At 42.8% G+C, this 19872-nt stretch overlaps 1 protein-coding gene across 3 annotated transcripts in view; it reads left to right on the top strand.

The window, feature by feature from the left end:
- Positions 1-19872, top strand: part of snrka (SNF related kinase a) — a 46076-nt gene that overhangs the window by 3224 nt on the left and 22980 nt on the right. For all 3 annotated transcript variants that reach the window (XM_030369565.1, XM_030369566.1, XM_030369567.1), the window contains exon 3: positions 18687-18828. In XM_030369565.1, the coding sequence (XP_030225425.1) occupies positions 18687-18828 (142 nt within the window). The remainder of the gene's footprint in view (positions 1-18686; positions 18829-19872) is intronic.

The following is a 19872-nucleotide window of genomic DNA, read 5'->3' as shown; positions in this document are numbered from 1 at the left end:
GCTCTTTATTGTGGATTGATGTCTGCAAAGCTTTGCAATAACCCACGTGTTCTATAGTGCTTGGTTTGTTCTAAACTACAGTGTGGTTGTTAGCAGACCAACAGATATGCCTCTGCATCCTCAAAGATAACTGCCTTACTTAGGCCCTGGTACTTTGCACATATAATTACTCTGGCGGTTTCTGATGTGATCATTTAAAAAAAAAAAAAAAGGAACAGATCCTTCCTCACTCCTACAAGTATGAATGGGACTGTTCTCCCAATTGTGATTTATTGTTTAAACTCTAAGTTTTAGTCTTTAGAGAAGGCATTTTTACGCATCCATTCTTCAAGTTCTGGCTAGTGCTTAGCTTCTAGCTCCTGCCAATTAAGTGAATGTGTTGACTTTACCAACGTTACAGGTAGATACTGATAACCATCCAGGTACACATTGTATTCAATGGTCATAGTTGGACATCTTTTATTGGATGAGCTTGCGTGCACCGCAACGCTCTCTACATGTTTTGGCCAATAGATAGTCGATGTGAGCATCCAAATGTATGGAAGAGTAGCATGTGTGTGAGGCATGCCTATTCACGTTTGTGTTCGCCAGTGTTTTTCAGCCTTGAGAAAGCATTGCGCGTCAGGTACATATTCCACTCCTAGGTAACAATTGAGTCATGTGTGTTATTTTAGCTATTGATGGCCTCTTTTCAGCTAGGTGAGTGCTTTTTGTCCCCCTCTCCAGACTTTGGTGGGTGGTGTTACACAGCTACAGAGCTGTTTAGCCGGCTTGGACGTCTGTGAGTCTGGACCAGGTCTCCAGCGAGCAAGCAGAGGGGATGTTAATTGCAGCCCTAGCTACTGCTAATCCATCCCACTGTTTGCACTGGCCCAGGAGAGGATGAGAGGGAGGGAGGCGGGAGGTCGTCAGCCATTTACACAGTCACATGTTGACACAACCTGACTGGCTTTGATTTTGACACATCCACATGTGGTTCCCAGCACAGGAACAAGGCCAGTAGCGCATTAAACCCGCTGTGTTTTTCATCGCCTTCTCATTTATCGATAAGTTCATACCTGTCATTCCGTTAATATTAAATGAATAACCTGCATTCGTTTTTCGCTGTTTGTTGGTGTTACACTTGACATTCTGCTGTGAATAAGACGCTCTCTTGCTGCTAGTCATGTCGGAATGCATTAACCAAAGCGAAATGGTTATAGACTGTTGTTGACATTTGTTCCCATTGCATCTGTGTATCTGATGTGTTGCGTGTTCATCATGATCACTGCAGCCGACTTGACACATTTGCTATTACTAGGTCACATTTCCAACAAGTTGACAAATCTCATGAGGAGAATGAATGCAACTTTCAAGGATCAAATCGAGCTATTTGGGTCTACAAATGCATAACTTATTTTGTATTATGTCAATTTGACGGCAGTTGATATGATCATATCTAACTTTATGTTAAAGATAAAAAGTTAAGGCCACAAGGCAAATTTGGAGAGTACATTTATTTTTTGTCATACAGTTAAACATGAGATCTGAAACTGAATATATGACATCAGCGCAACTGGTATAGCTAGACCATGCTGAAATCAAGTTTCACTCTGTTGTTACATGTTTTAAATAGAGATTCATTTCTTTAAGGGGCCTCTACATCTGTCAGATATTTATGTGGTGAAGGGTAAATGTGTGATTCTCTTTGAGACAATCTTGTGGCGCTTTAAGACATCTCTGAGTAATTGGGAGTCTAGCTGATGCAACATTCATAGTCTTTTCTCCCACACTAATGATTACTTTGATTCCAACAAGGAACCTGGCTTTTTGCTGTGGGTGGATTTTGACAGCGCGAAACAAAATGTGCCATTTTTTTAATTAACACCAAGCCTTGCATGTGCTGTACATTCATGCTACCCCACACTGCAGTCTGGCTGTATATTGTTCAACTGCATTTTCCCTGCTTGACAGCTTCCATAATGACAACAGCTTACACACACATGCACCTACACACACACAGATTGACATGACATTTCTCAGTAATTTGGAGGTGTCAAAAGGGCCATTAGGACATAATGTGAATAGAACACACTGTGGAACCTGGCAGACATTCCTACCGCCTAAACTAACTGCTTGGGGGAAATACTGCTTTTACAGGTTTGTTAGTGGCGTCGGTCGAAAGAAAACTGAGCAAAACCACCACTTAACCTCCGAGATAACGTAAGGGTTTGACATTGCAGCAAGGCGAACAACTGAGGGTCCACAACGATTTGTCTTCAGGTCCACTCTCAGTGGGCTTCTGTGCTTAATGTAAAGCAATGCAAATATTTTAGTGGCTTTAAGGTTGTATCAGCGATTCTAGGCCAAAACATAAATGATCACATTCATCTGATCTTTCCTCACGATCCGCTAGCTGCCCGCCCCATACACAGGTCGTCAAAAACTCATCTCTGTAGGCAGCCTATGCTCCGAAATCGTACACAAAAACAAATGGTAGTACCAACCACTCAAAATCTAAATAAGTAGTATTCTAAACAATCACCGACAAGGGGCGGGTGTAGTGGGATTTTGCACTGCGTTCATAATAGTTTTTACTGGATGCACGAAACATGGAAGGGAGGGGCGAGCTGACTCTGTTGGTTTGGGATCTTGCTTCAAATACAAACTGAAGTGACGTCACCCAACATCGCTGATACAACCTTTAAAACTTTTGGTCATCTTGTCAGAAAGCGGTCATATTTATCTGTCTTGCAATCAAGCCATCTACTAGGCCCAGCTTCTTGCATAGCAGTAAACGTTAAATCAGAGGTCTTCAACAGGGGGTCCGCAACCCCTAGGGGTCCGCTGAGGTACTGCAGGGTGGTCGCGAAAGTTTTGGTTCCACAAATTGTAATGTCTTTAAATGCACATTAACATGAATCCAACTAGCCGCATTTACATGGACACTTTTGATCCGATTTCTAATCGGAATATATCTATTTATCATGCAATCCGAATGTACTATATGGCATTTACAAAAGTGGTAAGCGTACGTTCGTACGCACATACGGTCTCTCGCACGCACGGTCTCTCGCGCACACCAGCATTATATCTACCCCCTCCTCCGCCGCAAAATAGGTATTTGGATGAGAGTGCGCAGCCAAGACTGTAGGGAGAGAGAGAGTGTTGTTATGTAGAGAGTGGGATAATGTACAGAACGCCGGTCATTATCGTGAAAATAAGCAATCACTATCAGAAATAGTCTGCCAAAGACGTTGATGTTGCTTAGCAACCGGACACACGGGTTGATAAGTTACTGGACTACTTGCGGAGTGCTAAGAAAGACACCAACAAACATCACCAATTTTCGTTTCCACATTTAGGTTTTAAAAATGACCATTTGAATAGCTTTTATGCATGATTACATGCAATTGACAGACATTGTTGATCTTGGAAGGTATCAGTTTATTATGTTATGTTATGTTTATGAATGGCAGTGGCATGGCCACCCTACTCACCTTGCACGTGTTTAAAATAAAAACATGAATATATGAACCTCTGTATTATTTGAATATCTTAGTATTGAATACAAAATAACAAGGTACATTTATACTACTTGGCACTATCGGTCCAGTTTAATATACAACACAATTTTATACAATATATAAGTAGGGGGTCCCCGCTCCATCTCTCCGTCAGTTTGGGGGTCCTTGGCCTGGAAAACGTTGAAGACCCCTGCGTTAAATGCTTTTTTTTGCAGTTATTGCAGGGTTCCTTATTCATTGATTAATGCACAAAACACATTACTCTTTGCTTCATATATTGGTAATAAGGCAAACTTCATGGAGCCTGGGCCAGCCATATTTTTTGAAAGGATTGGCTAGAATGGTAGTGAGAAATATAAAATGTGATACCATTTTATATTTCATCTTCAATATGGGATGTCTTTGTGGCCGTGCAACTGAAACTCCTTTAGTGTAACACTGCTATGAATCCAAGCTTTGTCTAAAGTGTTCAAAAGAAGAGGCCCGTGGAGCAACTTGTGGAATGTGTATCATCCCGCAGCCCCTCTCAAACTGTCCGTGTTCACTAATGTATGCAAATGCATGTCTGGTCTAGTTACTTCTATAAGCTGCAACGATAAAAAGACTGGCACAGTAGGGTGCTGCATGAATGTGGACCCCGATCAAGTGAATGCCGATCATTTGGTGGACTTGAACAGCTGAACTGGCTGATGTTTGATGATGGGTTCCTCTGAGCCTTTTTTTACGTTAAGGAATCTCCAGACATGCTCATGTATCGTGTTTGTATAATAGGAGCAAACGAATGTGTGACCAAATCTAGCACGCTTTACCGGTGCTTTTTCAGTGAATTATTCGGGAGTGTGCAAACCTGAATCCGATTTATTATTATCTTTCATAGATCAGAGCAAGGGAGGACAGTGGAATACTCTTTTCTGTCATAAAGAAACCCAGAGTCACGGGTTTACATGACCAACTCACTTTGGAAAACAGGTGGCAGCCATTTTTCTGAGTTGTTTTTATTTCACACTCAAGGACATCCGAAAGGGCAGTGCGATGAAACCAAACAAAGGCATATTATAATAACCATGTCAGCTCAATTCGACTCACTTAAAATGTTTTGGCTTGTGTTTCTGAGGCTAGGTTAATGGCCCAGAAAGTCTCTGAGGCAGTCAGTAGTACAGTGAATGGAGGTAAGACAGACACCATAGTCACTCTTGTCTCTAGCAATCATTTAAAAACAAGTATAACTTTATTTATGTCAATGCTAATGTCTGCGTGTTTGAGTCAGGGATGGATGGGCGGTTGTTAAATTCTTGATGCGTTCACTCTCTTTATTTGCGAATATGGGGGACCACGATGGATCCGTCATTCCCCTGTGATTAAATCCCCACTCTCTGGAAGATGCCTACCAGATTGATGCCTATTTGTAAACTACCAAGACCTTCAACCTTGGTCTTTCTATCGGCTGGCCGTGGACGGAGAGGACAGTAACAGTACCTACTATTCTTGGGGCTCTTGGTCCGTTCAGCCATCCAGCAAACTCTGCTCCTGCAGGACATTATTACTTGATCCGAACAAAATCGTTTGGCACCTTATCCTATTACTCGCATTGTAATTTAATAATGTTCTGATATTCAAGCCGTAGCTCATCATCACATTATTATCAAGATGTGGATCACACACACCAATCAAATCCAAGGTACCGCCAATGTTAATAGGCGGTACCTGCAATTTTAGTAAGCGTTGTTTTACATCATTTATGTGTATTGTCATTTGTATCTGCTAGATGTCCCATTTTTGCTCAGGCTGAAGACAAATGTGTTCCCTGATGCTGTTACCTCTGGATTTATAGGCTAGATATGCTAAGAAATTCTGAATGTACTCGAAATGCATGAAATGCGGGATTAATACCGTGCATACCCTTTTTTTTACGGACATAAGATTGTTTACCTTGAGGAAAGTCTAATAAGATCATTAGCTGTGTAATGCAATTACCTGCTCCGTTTCATTGGGCTGCTCATTCGTGAGAGCATTAGCAGCCGTGTTGGCTTGTTTATCAAGCTTCAAAATGTGAACCCCCTACAGATTGTATTAAGACACGCCGCACTTCACAGCATTTTAAAGCACCACCGGCTGATACGCTGATTCCTTATTTGCTGTTTTTCCGCTGGTGAGAAATGCTCCTGTGTTTGGCTCGCCCCCTTTATCGCCCACCTTTCCTTCTCCCCCTGTTCCCTTCAGTTCCTAGATGTAGACGGTCTCACCTCTACATGGGAACACCTGCTGTTAATACACTCAAGCTTCTTGCTGTGACTCACAGGGACTCGTAAAAACCTCCTACCTGCAGAAACGGCCGGTTTTGGCCCAGTCTCGATAGTCTTAATGGGTGTCCCAGTAGGTTGGCTGTTCTGCAAATGGGCCTGTGTGCAGTCATCTATTTACTTTTGTGCTGAAAGTTACGATTTATATAATATTGTGTTACTATTATCATCATAATGCATAGGATTAGTAAGTAAATGGTCCAAGGAGCTCTACCATTTATTAATAGTAATGGTGTTGGCACATCCAACATACTAGGTTTCGGAATTTATTATATTTTTTTTGGGACAAAAACGTAAAGGCAACGTAAAGGCAACTCCACCAAATAAACGATCCTGTAGAGTCATTAATTTTGCTTTCGATACAATTCTAATGAAAGTAATCAACACTGTTGAATTATCACCCAGTGCTCATTTGTTATCAAAGACAGCTGGGCGGCTGCACTCTGTTCCCAGTGCAAAGAAAGGTCCACCAGCACGGTACGCTTGAGGGAGTGAAAGTGGGATTACGTTTATAATCATCCTTTCAATTGATCTGTGAGAAATGAAAACTTGTGCCATTGTGTGAAATAACTCCCTCCCCTACACCCCAATGCCGTTCCCCCTGGCTGGCCTTCTTTTCATGTTGCTGACGGGGTTGGGCGGGTTGAATGCTGGTTGAAAGGTTGCCTCACCTCTAGGTCATGCAACGATGATGAAGTTGGTTTCTTGGGCGACCAATAAAAAAACGTTTTTTTATTGATAATGTTTCTCCTTACATCAATGTTGGTTGTTTGTGAGTAAAAGAACATTGGTTGCAGTAAGTATGTCATTGGACTTGAAATGTGTTTTCTTTATAGATAGTTGCTCCACAGTGGTTAAGATTAGGTAGACTAATTGTGCCGCTTTCGGGAAGCGTGATAGGAATTTCTGTTTAAAATTAGAACAAAATCAGTCTGTGGAAAAACATTAGGACCAAGATTGGGATTGTCATATTTCAATTTGCCTGATTCTTATTGGTGGAAGACTTAATTATTTATGCTGGTTGTTATAACGATGCATGACAATCTGACACTGGTAATTAAATTGAAGAAATGTTCTTCATAGCGACGATTAATTATAATACCTGGACCCAAGTATCATTTGATGTGTCCCAGCAGATCCACCTTTTTGATTATGCCGTGAGATGCTACATTCCTTCTTTTAAAGTGGTGGATTCGAAATCCCATGTCATGCATGCATGGCATGCCTATGAAACCAATCCAACAACTAGATGCTGGGCATAAGGAAGGACTGCTAACATAAATTGCTTTTAGTGATTTTTAAATGAATGTACATTTGAGCATTTATTTTACATCTATAGATGCAACAATCTTCATGATTTCCTAAATGTCAAAACGTTGGCTGGTGTTGCTCTGTCTTTGTGTGTCGGAAAATAACAATATATTGACATCTGTGTGTGTGCACGCATGTGTGCATGTGTGTGTTTTGCCAGCGGGGTTGGCAGAGGCAGGTTTAATTCGCTAATTCGAGACAGGCTGGAAGGGTTGCCATGGAAACGGATGCAGCGCGCGTAAGTGAACCAGGTGTGAGATGCTGGTAGTGTGCCTGTGGTCCCTTGTGGTGGGTCTTCTCTGAATCTCTGTCTCCATCTGCCTCGTGCGTGCACATGCACAGAGACTTGTTAATCTACAAGCTCTACATACAAATCTAAATACAATTGTTGTTAGTTCTTCATTTCCCACGATATAAAGCCTATATTTGGAGCCATAAAAAACCAAACACCAGCTGATTGATTTTTTATTTTTGGTGAGGTCTCTTTTAAGAGAATAGTTGAATTTGACATTTATATTCCAACATTTGATGGACCTCTGGTTAAAAATTCAAAACCAATAAATACTCCTTCAGAGGTCTATCATGTGGCACCTATGTGAAGCAACAATGCCATATCAATAGAAATCAGGAGTCATTTTATCATGAAGGTTAGCCTTCTCTTTATCGTTTTATCTCCTTTGTGTTGAGATGGTGATGATTAGGGAGTTGCATCATGAAGGTTAGCCTTATCTTGATATTGTGTCATCTCCTCTGTGTTGATTAGGGAGTTTTGCCATATCTTTCGTTGATCAACCGTCAACTGCCAAGAACGGTTTGTTTTACAATCCTCGTCGTCGGTATAAACCCAGTCTTTGGCGCCAAGTGTATGATCTTTGTCCTACGGTTCACCCCGGTTTATATGGACGCAGTGCATTGGATCTCTTGGGATCTGTCACTTGATCCCAAGGGGGCTTACATAAGACAATTTCCCTCTCGAGGGGGTGCCGGGCTTAAATAGACATTTATAATACGGGAACAAAACAAGCAGTGGTTTTACGAGGAGAGCGGGCGCGTATCACATTTTGTGCGCGTGTTTACCACGGTTGATAATAAAGTCTTGGTAAGTGGTCCTCACTGAGGTTAAAAAACCTCCCTGCTCCTCCATATCCCACTTTCCAACGAGTCGTCCATCATCAGATAGATAGTACTGGCACTGGTTTTCTTCTTCCGTGGCTCGCATCGTGCAGCTGCTTTAATTATGTGTACAGGGGAAGAGGGGTGGGTCTATTATTAATTCTCTGCTGTAATTTCCCTATTTGGTTTGCGTGTAATAATCGCACCACTATGTACTGCGCTGTGCTGCTCGGTACCACTTAATGCAACCCGTCCCTACTCCACTACTACCTCCCTACCTCCCTACACCGTCACTGCCTCTTCTCCTCTGTGGTGCCCTGGTACAAATCTGCAAGACAGGTTTGCCTATGGTTGTCATCACCAATCTGGGAGCAGTTGAGGGAGGGGAAGGGATCCTCCCTGCCTCCGTTTACAGAGTGGCCGCCGGAAGGGCCTGGGGGGGTCATATTCAGCAGTGCTGCCTGTCCGTGCTTTGCTGTCTGCAGTCACATGGAACTCCCGTGATTCCCCAGGTCCTCTTTCCGACTCGCCCGTTTCCTTTTCTCTCTCTGTGGCAGTCCTTCTCTCACATCTCTCTATTGCATCCCTCCCCTCTTTCACATCTCTCTCTCATCCGTCCCCTCCCTCTCACCCACCCATCCTTCTCTCGCTCTCCCTGATCGGTGAGGCGGTGCCGTCTGCATCAGTACTCCCTGGGTGCTCTCTGGTGCCAGAACCACTCTCAACATCTGTTACTCTTCATGTCACTCGCTGGATGACAGGGCGGTGCATGAGTGTGTGTGTGCGGGGATCCGGGTGTGGGAGTGAGGGCACAATATGCTCCAGTACCACAATTACCATTTTTTGAATTTTTAAAAGGAGAACAATTCTCCACTTCAACGCCCGGCTTCGCTTACAGATCAAAGCTGTCATTGTAGTTCTGCTCTATGGATAACAGAGAGTGGGGGACTTCATAGTTTTCTTTGGCCTCCGCAGTGTGCTTGTTCTGAACTAAATTAAAGCTCTTCATTCCGATGCATTGAGGGATGTTTTGCACATAGTAAAAGGTTAATTGCATAATACAAGACACTCAATGCTGCGGAATACATATTGGCATTGTTATCTGTTTGTGGATATCTTTTCTCTCGGACATTGAATCCTTATACACCAGCTGGATCAATTATTTTCAGGTTCAAACGTTGGGTGGCCTGGTGAACTGTGATGGGTTTCTGAAGCACCTCTGACAAAAAATCTGACAACTAGGGCGTAGGCCCGCTCGGGCATACTAGAGTGCTGCTGTGGGCGGTAGAATAGCAAACCCCCCCTACCATGCCAACCAAAGTCGTTATTTTAACCGACTAGTGTTATATCAAACTTTGATGTGTCTGTCTGTTAGGTCTCTGTTCGCTGCACATAGACACTCTATCCCGATACATGGACGTGTGCTTGCATGTAGAGAATAGAGATATACCTCATTTAAATCCACGGTTTGCTATCCTCTCCAGTAATGAACAGCGTTTCCTTGATGTCTGTCACTGGCTGAGGACAGCAGTGGTTTGAGCAGCAGTAGCTGTGTCCGTGTGTGACAGGTAAGCGATCTTGGCTGGCCCTTCAGCTGTCAGACACTATTGCCCCCACTAGTCACATGTCTACTGCACATGACAAGGCCTGTTATTCCTGAGTGCTGAAAGGATGCAGGTTAATTAGTGTTAAGAAAAGAGGTCTGTGCACATTTGGTTTTAAGAACAACACTTCAGCATTCTGCGTGCCTGCTCATGCATTTTGATCTATGTGCCGCTATTCTGCTTAAATGCTGGTCTTTAAGGTGTTTGTGAACTGATGGTTTGTTAAATATCTTGAACCCTGTCATTGCGGCAGCAGGCTTGGGTATGCTTGAGGCTAAAAAATTTCGAAGGCTAGCGAGTTTCGAAGGAAAAGGGAAACAACACAGGTGACATTAACGTAACTGAATGTTTAGCAGTCACTCCCACAACAATGTTAAAAAAAAAATCCCCGGTCCACCACGCAAACAATAGGTCCCGCTCCTAACAAGAAGCCGAAGAAGAAGTTGAAGCGCCCATTCGGTTCTAACCCCAAATTCAGAGCCGAACAATATCCAAAACACTTCTATCACTCAGGTGATCAGCTGTTTTGTAGAATATGTCAACATACTATCGATTGGAAACGCAAAGATACGTGTGATGACCACTTGAAGTCCAAAATCCATATAAAAAACAATGAACGCCGTAGCCAGGGCACGCCCCTTCAAACAACAATTTGAGTTTATAAAAAAAGAGTTTATAAGCACTTTAATATTTATGTCATGTTTTTATTTGAAGCACTAAAAACAGTGCAATGTTGTGATGTTTTAATAAATGAAGTCTTCTATCTGATTAAATTGTATTCGTTCGCACTTATTTGACACTCGTTCTGATGATTTTAATAGCTTTAAGGGTAAAAACGGAATTCATGAAAATTAAAACGGAACAAACAGAATTTGGAAAAAAATAAAACGGAATTTGGAAAAAAATAAAACGGATTTCATAGGGCCCTACACATGTAAGTGCGTGCATGCATGCAGGCCTGAATGATAATGGAAAACAACAGAAAATAGGAAAACAATATCAAAAAAATTGGAGGACGAGTCGATAACCAAAACCAGGCTGACTCCACTGGATGCCATTGCCCTGCGGTAATACCCCCCTTCCCCCCGTATCACGACGTGCCATGTTATGCCACCCTGTGTTATTCATTAATAACAAATGAACGCCAGCTCATGTTGAACCAAAAGTTGCTGGTTAGGTTACACTCCTGATTGATGTGTAAATATCCATTTAAGAGGGAACATTCAGTCTCTCTTGAGTGAGCTTTATGCCTACTTGTATCATGCCAATGCAAAACAATATTGAAACTCAATGACTACAGAAAAATACTGTAACATCTTTCTTTGATTAAAATGTTCCCCACTGCTTTAAATTATAACCTTTTGAGCAAAACACACTACAACATCTCCCAATGCATTAGTTCTAGTTTCATTACATGTAGGTTGTATTGGAAGACCGCAATTTACTTTTACTTTCACATTTACTTTCGCTGAAAATATTTGAGCAATACTGAAGCATTGCAAAGAGTCTGCAGAATTTCTATGAAACCACAATGTCTATAAACCAGCTGAACTTTACTTTGTGATTCCTCATGGGAGTTTCTGCCTTGCTTTTGCCTAGTCGCAACAAAACCAACAACTGCAACATAGCTTTGTTAGATAACGCAGTGACTCTGTTGAGACATGCCGCCTATCATCTAGTTAAGGCTTATAATCAGAGTGTATAAGGAGGAATGCAGTCACACCTGACAGTCAACATGCTTCTCCAGTGAACACATTGCCCGCATCTTATACAAATGATTCACTGCAGCAATGGACGATAGTTTTTTGTCAACCTCTGTTTGGAGGAAGAGAATGCACGCGTGTTTGTAATATACATTTTGAATCAAATCTGATTAGGATACACAAATCATTGTTTTCTGTAGCCCAAACTGTTTACATCGCAAACGATATGATTCATCTTTTCAGTCATTGATGTTTTAACCACCGGTGACCGATTTTTTTTTTCCCTTGTTAATTGACCAAGGCCTAATGTGAACACAGATTTCCTGTTGTTTAATAAGCCCAGACAATTACTTTTGAGGTTTCCAGTACAATATTTGAATAGTCAATGTGTAGAATGCGAGAGACATGACAGTACCCCTATGTGAGTAATAATAAGGATACTCTGCTATGGATCCTGGCCTACTGCATCTATCTACAGCAGGCAGGAAGCATACTGGGTAGTGCATAAGCTTCTAGGAAACAAATCTATGGTGGTATTTCTGTGAACCAACCGAGAATGCTTCTGCAGTTGCTCTGGACTGCTCAGCCACTAACTAGACTGTGTATGTCAGTGTGCTTGTCCTTTAATACGTACACGTTACTTAGAGCGAATAGATGAAGACAAGATGTTTTCCTTTTGGTTAGTCATGATTGGCATGCACGCAAGTTACAATACTACACACGCACACACTGCAGGCAATCAACATAACGTCAGATTGCGTGTGGGATGTCGGCCTTTCTGCGAGGAAGAAGAGACACCGGGACCACCCACCAGAGCATTGTCACAATGAAAGCACACAGCAATCATTCGGTTCTCCCTGAATCCTTTGTTGGTATGCAATGCGTGTGCCTCAATGTGTTTGTTTGTGGTGTTGAGAGAGCGTACCGGTTGGGCAAAGAATATTGTTTTGGGTTGTTCATTAAAGGCTTGCGTCGAGTTACACGGCACGACTTTGAAGCAACAGTGTTGTGTCGGCCCACTTGAGATGGCTTCGGCCTAACCGAGGGAAGGGAGTTAATTTTAACCGTGACAAAAGGTTTCCGAGTCATTGGTGTCAGGGATCTCTGGTGAACGTCATTGTGGTTCACGTGCAACAGATACCAAACTGCCTACTGGATACGATTGTTTTTGTATTTATATTTGTGTTTTTATTGTAATTTAAGGAAAAAGTATAGTTTACTATTTTAAGGGATCTGATGAAAACGTTAAGGGCTGTTTTTTTCTTTTTTTCTGATGCATTTCAAGTATTTCGTTAACCTTATTGGGCTTGGCTGAGCCTATGCTCAGCTGCTGTCGCCCGGCATATGAGCCTGTCCACAAATGAAGTCGCTAGGTGTGTCCTTGTCCGCCTAACCCATGAGTTAATGTTCTCTTTTACTAAAATGAGAACATAGAGGGGGAGGTGTGTGTGTGTGTGTGTGTGTGTGTGTGTGTGTGTGTGTGTGTGTGTGTGTGTGTGTGTGTGTGTGTGTGTGTGTGTGTGTGTGTGTGTGTGTGTGTGTGTGTGTGTGTGTGTGTTGAATACACTTTTCCTTAATTATCTGGCTGGAGAAGGAGAAAGTCATTAGCTGTTTCCTAACAAATCAGTAAAGGATGGGGGCATATTGTAGCCGTGTAGGAGTTGATCATGCGACCAGTCCCAGGGCGGAGGAAATAGTTTATTTGGAGAATTAATAGATTGGCTCGGGCTAAAATGAAGACGGCTTTTTTCTGATGAACCATGATTTTGTCTTTCTGAATTTTCTACATCTTATCTTTAAAACGAAAGGCTTTTGTTTGTAAGAAGCAGGTAAAGCAAGTTATTGAGTAAACATGCTCCTGTTTCCGCATGCTGCTTGAGTCTTTACGTTTCCCCTTTTGGCCTATTGCCTTCTTTGTGATTTTGGATTGGAGATAGACCAAAGTGTTCCAGGAATCCAATGCCAAAATGACTTTCTTAATCAGCTGTTGTTGCTGCTTGGATGAATGATGGAAGCTGGCTGAATGATAAATATGCAATCCAGTTAACTTTTCCATTACCAATACAAGATTCTACAGCTTTGAATACACCTAGAGATACATCTTCCATCAAATTATATAACATGTGTTTTATTTTTATCTAAATATTGGCTATCCCAATGCTTCGCAGTAGTGATGTTCTCTTATTGTCATTATGTCGGCCTATCGCCTGTGCGATGAACAGCATTGCTATAGGTAAACTAGTACATCCTTAAAATACAGCCAGCTGTCCAGATGTAAGAGAGGTAGAAATCTAAGAGTTTCAAACCGGTTGCGTATACAAATGCAATATGTAAATCAACTTAAATGCGTTTGACTCATGTTGAACTAAACCACCCAGATTCAGCAATTAATTTTCTGCAGCCAGTAAATGGTTCTTAGCAGATTCAAAGAAAGTCTTTGTTCAAAATCTTGTGCTGGATCAATTGCATTTACCTCCCCAGTATGGTCTTGGCAGATGGAGAGCTTTTAGTAGTTTGGCTGTGGGTGGATGCTGCCTCATGATTACAAATCAATAATGACAGATCGGATCAAGAGAAGCATAGTCACTAAAGCATATGTTGCGTTACCGCATGGAAGCTACTCTGTTCAACATCGTCTAGGCTGTAAATTGTCCATATTTTAAAACCAAACATTTTAAAAGTGGCCAAGTCCGTTCAACACCCGGCTGCTTATCGGAGCTACATCTGCTGGTGCTGGTGTGTACTTTGGACAGTACCTTTTACAATGTGGGAATGCAATCGCTCAATCACACAGCGACTTTTCAACCTTGTAATGCACCAACCCAAGCGACAGGAGCATATAGAGTTCCTTCTGGCTCTGGGAAGCCAGAACTTCAAATCACACACGCACACACCAACACACGCACTGGCTTGGCACAGACCTTCCTCATCACAGCAAAGGCTTCTCGAATGATCCTGCATTTGTCGAGGCATGGCAGAGGACTGATTGGTACATGGTGTGCAACTACAATGATGTCGCCGCTGACCTTTCTCTGCATTGAGAAAGCAGAAGCTGAGGAGTGAGGCCGCCAGTAGGGGCAGAGTTTAGGGCTACGGAGCTCCACTAAAATGAAGCAGATGTGGAGCGTAATGTGCTGGACCCTGTTCCTTTCCAATCCAAAGACTTGGTGTTGGACCAACATGCTGGCACTCTCAATTGCTATCGGAGTGCCAGCATGTATTTCAGAGGGCTGTCATAGTAACGCCTTTGATGCCACGGATCAAAATAACCCATTACCCTTCATGCTGACATGCAGTGTTTTTTTTTTTATCGCCCTGGATGAGTGTTTTCATTGCATTTCCATTTGGGGCTGCTGGGAGCCTTGCAGTGCACTCTAAGAGCCACCTCGCTGTCACACCAAAACATGAAAGAAACTCTGATCCAATGTCAATGTAATGAGAACATTGTCCTTGGGGCCTCGGCAGCGTTCCTTCATGTTTATTTTCCATTCTAACTTGAACTTGCGTTTGCTTTAGTGGCCATGAGCTAATGGTTCATCCACAGACATTAAAGAAAGTGTATACTTTCTTTCCACCAGCACGGCATCTCTGAAGGCTGCGGGGATCATATCAGACAGGATGAAAGATGCACTTGTGTTGAGAAGCCTGGTCTAAGATGGAAAAGTAGGCGAGGGCAGACACCAGGCTAACCTGCTAATGCAGACCCAAGGCTAGCGCAGACACCAGGCTAACCTGCTAATACAGACCCAAGGCTAGCGCAGATACCAGGCTTACCTGCTAATGCAGACCCAAGGCTAGCGTAGACACCAGGCTCACCTGCTAATGCATACCCAATGCTAGCACAGACACCAGGCTAGCCTGCTAATCCAGACCCAATGCTAGCACAGACACCAGGCTTGCAGGCTAATGCTGATGTTTTTTACTGCGGGAGACGACCCTGTTTCCAACCAGCCAAGATTTTCCTCTGTATTTTAAATGGGGAGCGATGGGAAAAGCAAGATTAATAGAGTCAAACCCCTTTTTGTAATTCAGCTGCTGGTGTCTCACACACCAAGCGGTTGTATAAATGAATGTTACGGTAGCCATCTGCCTCCAAATGTTTTCCAGTTCATTAGGGAGTTTGGAGAACTCGCGTCAAGGCCAAAGACATGGCTTGTGGTTTATGGATGGGAGAGTTATGCTGACGTGTCATACAAAAAATAATATATATAATTATAATGAGGATCAAGTCTCCGCAAGACTGCCAGCTCCTATTCCTTCATAGCTGAAGAGGCTTTCAAACACACGCCATCGCCCTGCTTAGTTTTATCAGTCTTAAAAGTTAGAATTAGAAGTGATTGCCAAATTACATCTCAATATTATTATATATAATGTATATCATTTTAGTTATGTTAAGTCACCCTAGGGTAGTCCTACTTTTTAAAACCAGCTCCTCAAAATCATGTTTCACCCTGTTCCTGGGCTTAGTACAATTCTACAGACATCGCTGTTACCAGACATTGAATAACTGTTTTTTATTAGCCTTCTTTCCCCAGGCTAAATGTGCTCAGATGCCTGTGGCTACTGATCGAAAATAATGAAGTAATGAAAGATCACATCACCAGCGCTATTTATTGCGATAGTCGAGTTTTCTTTGGATTTTCCGCCTATCCAGCAAAAAATTATTTGCACACTACCAAGTGTACCTCTGCCAATCGTATAAAGTGTTTGAGGGCATTAGCTTAATTAGAAATTTGCCTAAAATGCTCCTCTGTATAATTAGGCACAGAGCTGCCAATATTTAACGAGAGTGATGCAGATGTCTCCCTCTGCCCCATCAGACTGAACGAGCCCTGTGTTTCTATTGCACTGATGAGGTGAGGAGGGAGTGTTGGATGCCTCCACACTAGGAAAGCCTTGACGGGAGAGGGGGGGGCTCTGTTTGACCGCTAGTAAATATAAATCATTCTTGTAGAAATCTTGGGTCATGTCTCAGCATTGCTTGCTCAAGTCATCTCCTGGATATGTTTATGCGTTACATTCAGGTTCTTACATTTCTGAGTTGATATACAGATTTCGCATCTTCAAAAGCTGTACACATGAACCCCGCTGTAGCTGCAAGGCCGCAGTTTACCTTGTACTCCAGTATGCATCGCAAATGACTTATAATAAGACATAAGAGTAAACAACGTAATGTTATAGTACTTTAAAGTAGCAGGGAAAAGTTCTTAAGCAGAATCGGTTGATCTTTCTGATCTGCTCAAGGGTCCCTTATCAGCAGTAGAATGCTTTTCTTTCTCAGGGTTTCAGTGCCAGTGTGTGTGCTTGGGCATTACTCTGGGCTTCCTGAAATGGTAACGTTCTATTTTTTTGGTGTGGTTGGTGGGCTAACCCTAGCCAGAAAGGGCTTTCTGCCTTACCCTTACCCTTTACCTAGTTGTGTTGCCCAAACCCAACTAAGTTGTTGAGAACTGCAAATAATAAGGCCACACTTTTCCTGTGTGCTTTCTGACAAGATTTGACCATTTGAAGCAAAACCCAAAGTATATTTTCCTTTGTTCTATATTGTGTATTTCTTATAGCACTATGTGAACAGTACAAACAAAAATCTAATCAAGCTCAGGCATTATACTCAATACTAAAACTATAAATCTGTCAAGAGGGTGAGGCGACCGGAGACTGTTGCAGCAGTTGAACCATCCAGTGGCCTCTTAGTGCCACTACAACAGAATGTGGTTCAGACCGGGCAGTCAAAAGTTGTTAGTGCTTCTGGCGCTTCCAGTGTTTTAATGTGATCTTTAGATATCCTTTATTGACCCTGTATGGCTACTTAACAGTCTGACGGAAAACCTTTGTTTGTGTCTGCAAGCAGGAGTATCAGCCGGGCTTGTGTTTACTCTCCAAGCTGCATGCTGCAGGATGTTTCTCGCCCTTCTTTATTTAGTCCTGGTACCTGTGGGGGTGTGGGTCTGCGTGTAGGTGTCCTGCATTTGGTTTGTTTGGCATCTGCATGGGCCAGTGCTTCCACATGCTGACAGCTTTTCACGGGAAACAGAAAGCGTGTGAATTCAACCCTATGAACACAGTACGTAGATACTCTGTGTTTTTGATTGTTTTAACTGTACAGTAAAGAGAACAGTACACAGCGATGCTTATTATTATATATTTTTATAAGCTTTATTACAGTGTGAGTAAGACAGGAATGTATGGGAGATAGAGGGGAGGGCATGAAGCAAAGGACCAGAGGTGTGAATCAAACCTGGGTTGCTGCGATCAGTACTGAGCCTTAAATGGCACACGCTCTACCCGCCGAACTAGCGCGCGCCCCACGCCGGTTTTGTTATGGTTTTAACTGTACAGTAAAGAAAGCGATACAGACGCACTCTGGCAGTTTGCCCTCATTTTCCCACGTGCACAAAGGCGTCGTGCACGCCCCGTCCTGAGCCGTCGCTGTGCACAGATTCTCCACATGTGAAGCAGCAAATCTGCCTAAACAGGATCGGCAAAGTTGTCCCGAGACATAAAGAAATTGGCATTTTGCAAACTGCCGCCCACATCCTAATGCATAAGCACAAACACTTCTCTCTCTCTCCAACACTCAGTCCCTCTTTCGCTCTCTGGTATTCTCCTTTTCTCTCCCCATAACCATGTTCTTCCTGGAATTGGTCCACTTCCTGTCTGGCTTCTAGAGGATTTCTGAAACATCCTCTAAATGTCCCTGCTGTTAGCCCTCCACTCTCAGCTGGCAAGAAAAGCACAACTATACTCTGAGCTGCAGAGTATAGTTCTGGGGAGTATAGTTCTGCCATAGCTCTGGGGAGCTATGGCAGTGTATTTGAGGTGAGGATATGCTGTTTATGTCTCTGTGTAAGCTCTCGCTCTACCTCTAATCCATCAAGCACTTAAGCACAGTTTTTACGTGTTTCTTACATGTTCTTTCATCCCTGTAGGTTTAGTACCCATAAGTTAGAAGTGATAACAATCACCTTCACATTAAGGTTTATTTACTTGGCAAAGCATTTTCAGGCTGTCCTTTTTATTTATTTTTATCTGTTGGCATCTCTTTACGTGTCACGCTCGCACATGTAACGAATGGCTCCTAAAGTGAGGTTAATTGAATGAACCACAACCTGACCAAATCCTGTTTGCTCTCTGTCCCTCTCGCTTCAGACATATGGAGTCTGGGGGTGATCCTGTTCATGTTGGTGTGTGGCCAGCCGCCCTTCCAAGAGGCCAACGACAGTGAGACCCTAACCATGATCATGGACTGTAAATACACTGTACCTGCCCACGTTTCAAACGCATGTGAAGAGTAAGACACACACACACACACACACACACACACACACACACACACACACACACACACACACACACACACACACACACACACACACACACACACACACACACACACACACACACACACACACACACACACACACTTTCTCTCTCACGTACACGCACACTTTCTCTCTCACGTACACATACACGCACACTTTCTCTCTCACGTACACATACACGCACACTTTCTCTCTCACGTACACATACACGCACACTTTCTCTCTTTGCCTTACACGCACACAATCACACGAGCACACACAAACATGCACATAGAAACCCACTCTGTTGTTGATGTCACTGTTGTTTAGTTCACTCTTGATGGCCACTGCTGTCAGGTAGTTTCCATGGCTCCAGTGCTAATATTTAGCATGCTAGTGCCTTCCCCCGGTCCGGCTTGTAACCGTGTTTGACAATCCTTAAAACAACCTCCGCTTCGTTAACAGTTAAACAGGGTTTACAATAACTTGAGAATCTAGAGACTCTTGTGCTTGCATCAAAAGTTGCATTTTGGAAGTTCCAAGTGTGCAGATCAAAAAATAAATTCCTAGAGGGACTTGAGGTGCCAGTCATTTTTAACAAATTTCTACGAGGGATAAGTGATGGTGTGCTTGGTTATATACAAGAGAGATTCCACAAGAATACCTGCTCACTAGAACATACAGAAACCTGGACTGCCGCTTCACATAAAGATTTGTATGTTTTAAAATTACAACACTAAATACATTGTTTTTTAAATATGAAGACATTTAGTTGAGATTGGAATGTGGTGTAACAGGCTTCCTTTTAGAATGTTGCACACTTCCTCAAGAAACATAGACACCCAACTATAGATGGTTGGCCGACGGCAATTCTACTGCAAAACTACTGCATCCAACAACACCCATCGACCGCCAATGTGTGCGGTACCATGATGCAATGTTTTTGTTTGTTTTGGCAGCATGCAAGCAATCCCCTTGGCCCAAGATGGAGCCACACCCTTATCGTAGATAGTTTTGTCCACCGATAACATGCT

Source organism: Gadus morhua, chromosome 11 (assembly GCF_902167405.1).
Source record: "Gadus morhua chromosome 11, gadMor3.0, whole genome shotgun sequence".
Classification (NCBI taxonomy): domain Eukaryota; kingdom Metazoa; phylum Chordata; class Actinopteri; order Gadiformes; family Gadidae; genus Gadus; species Gadus morhua.
This window is presented reverse-complemented; position numbering and strand designations above follow the sequence as displayed.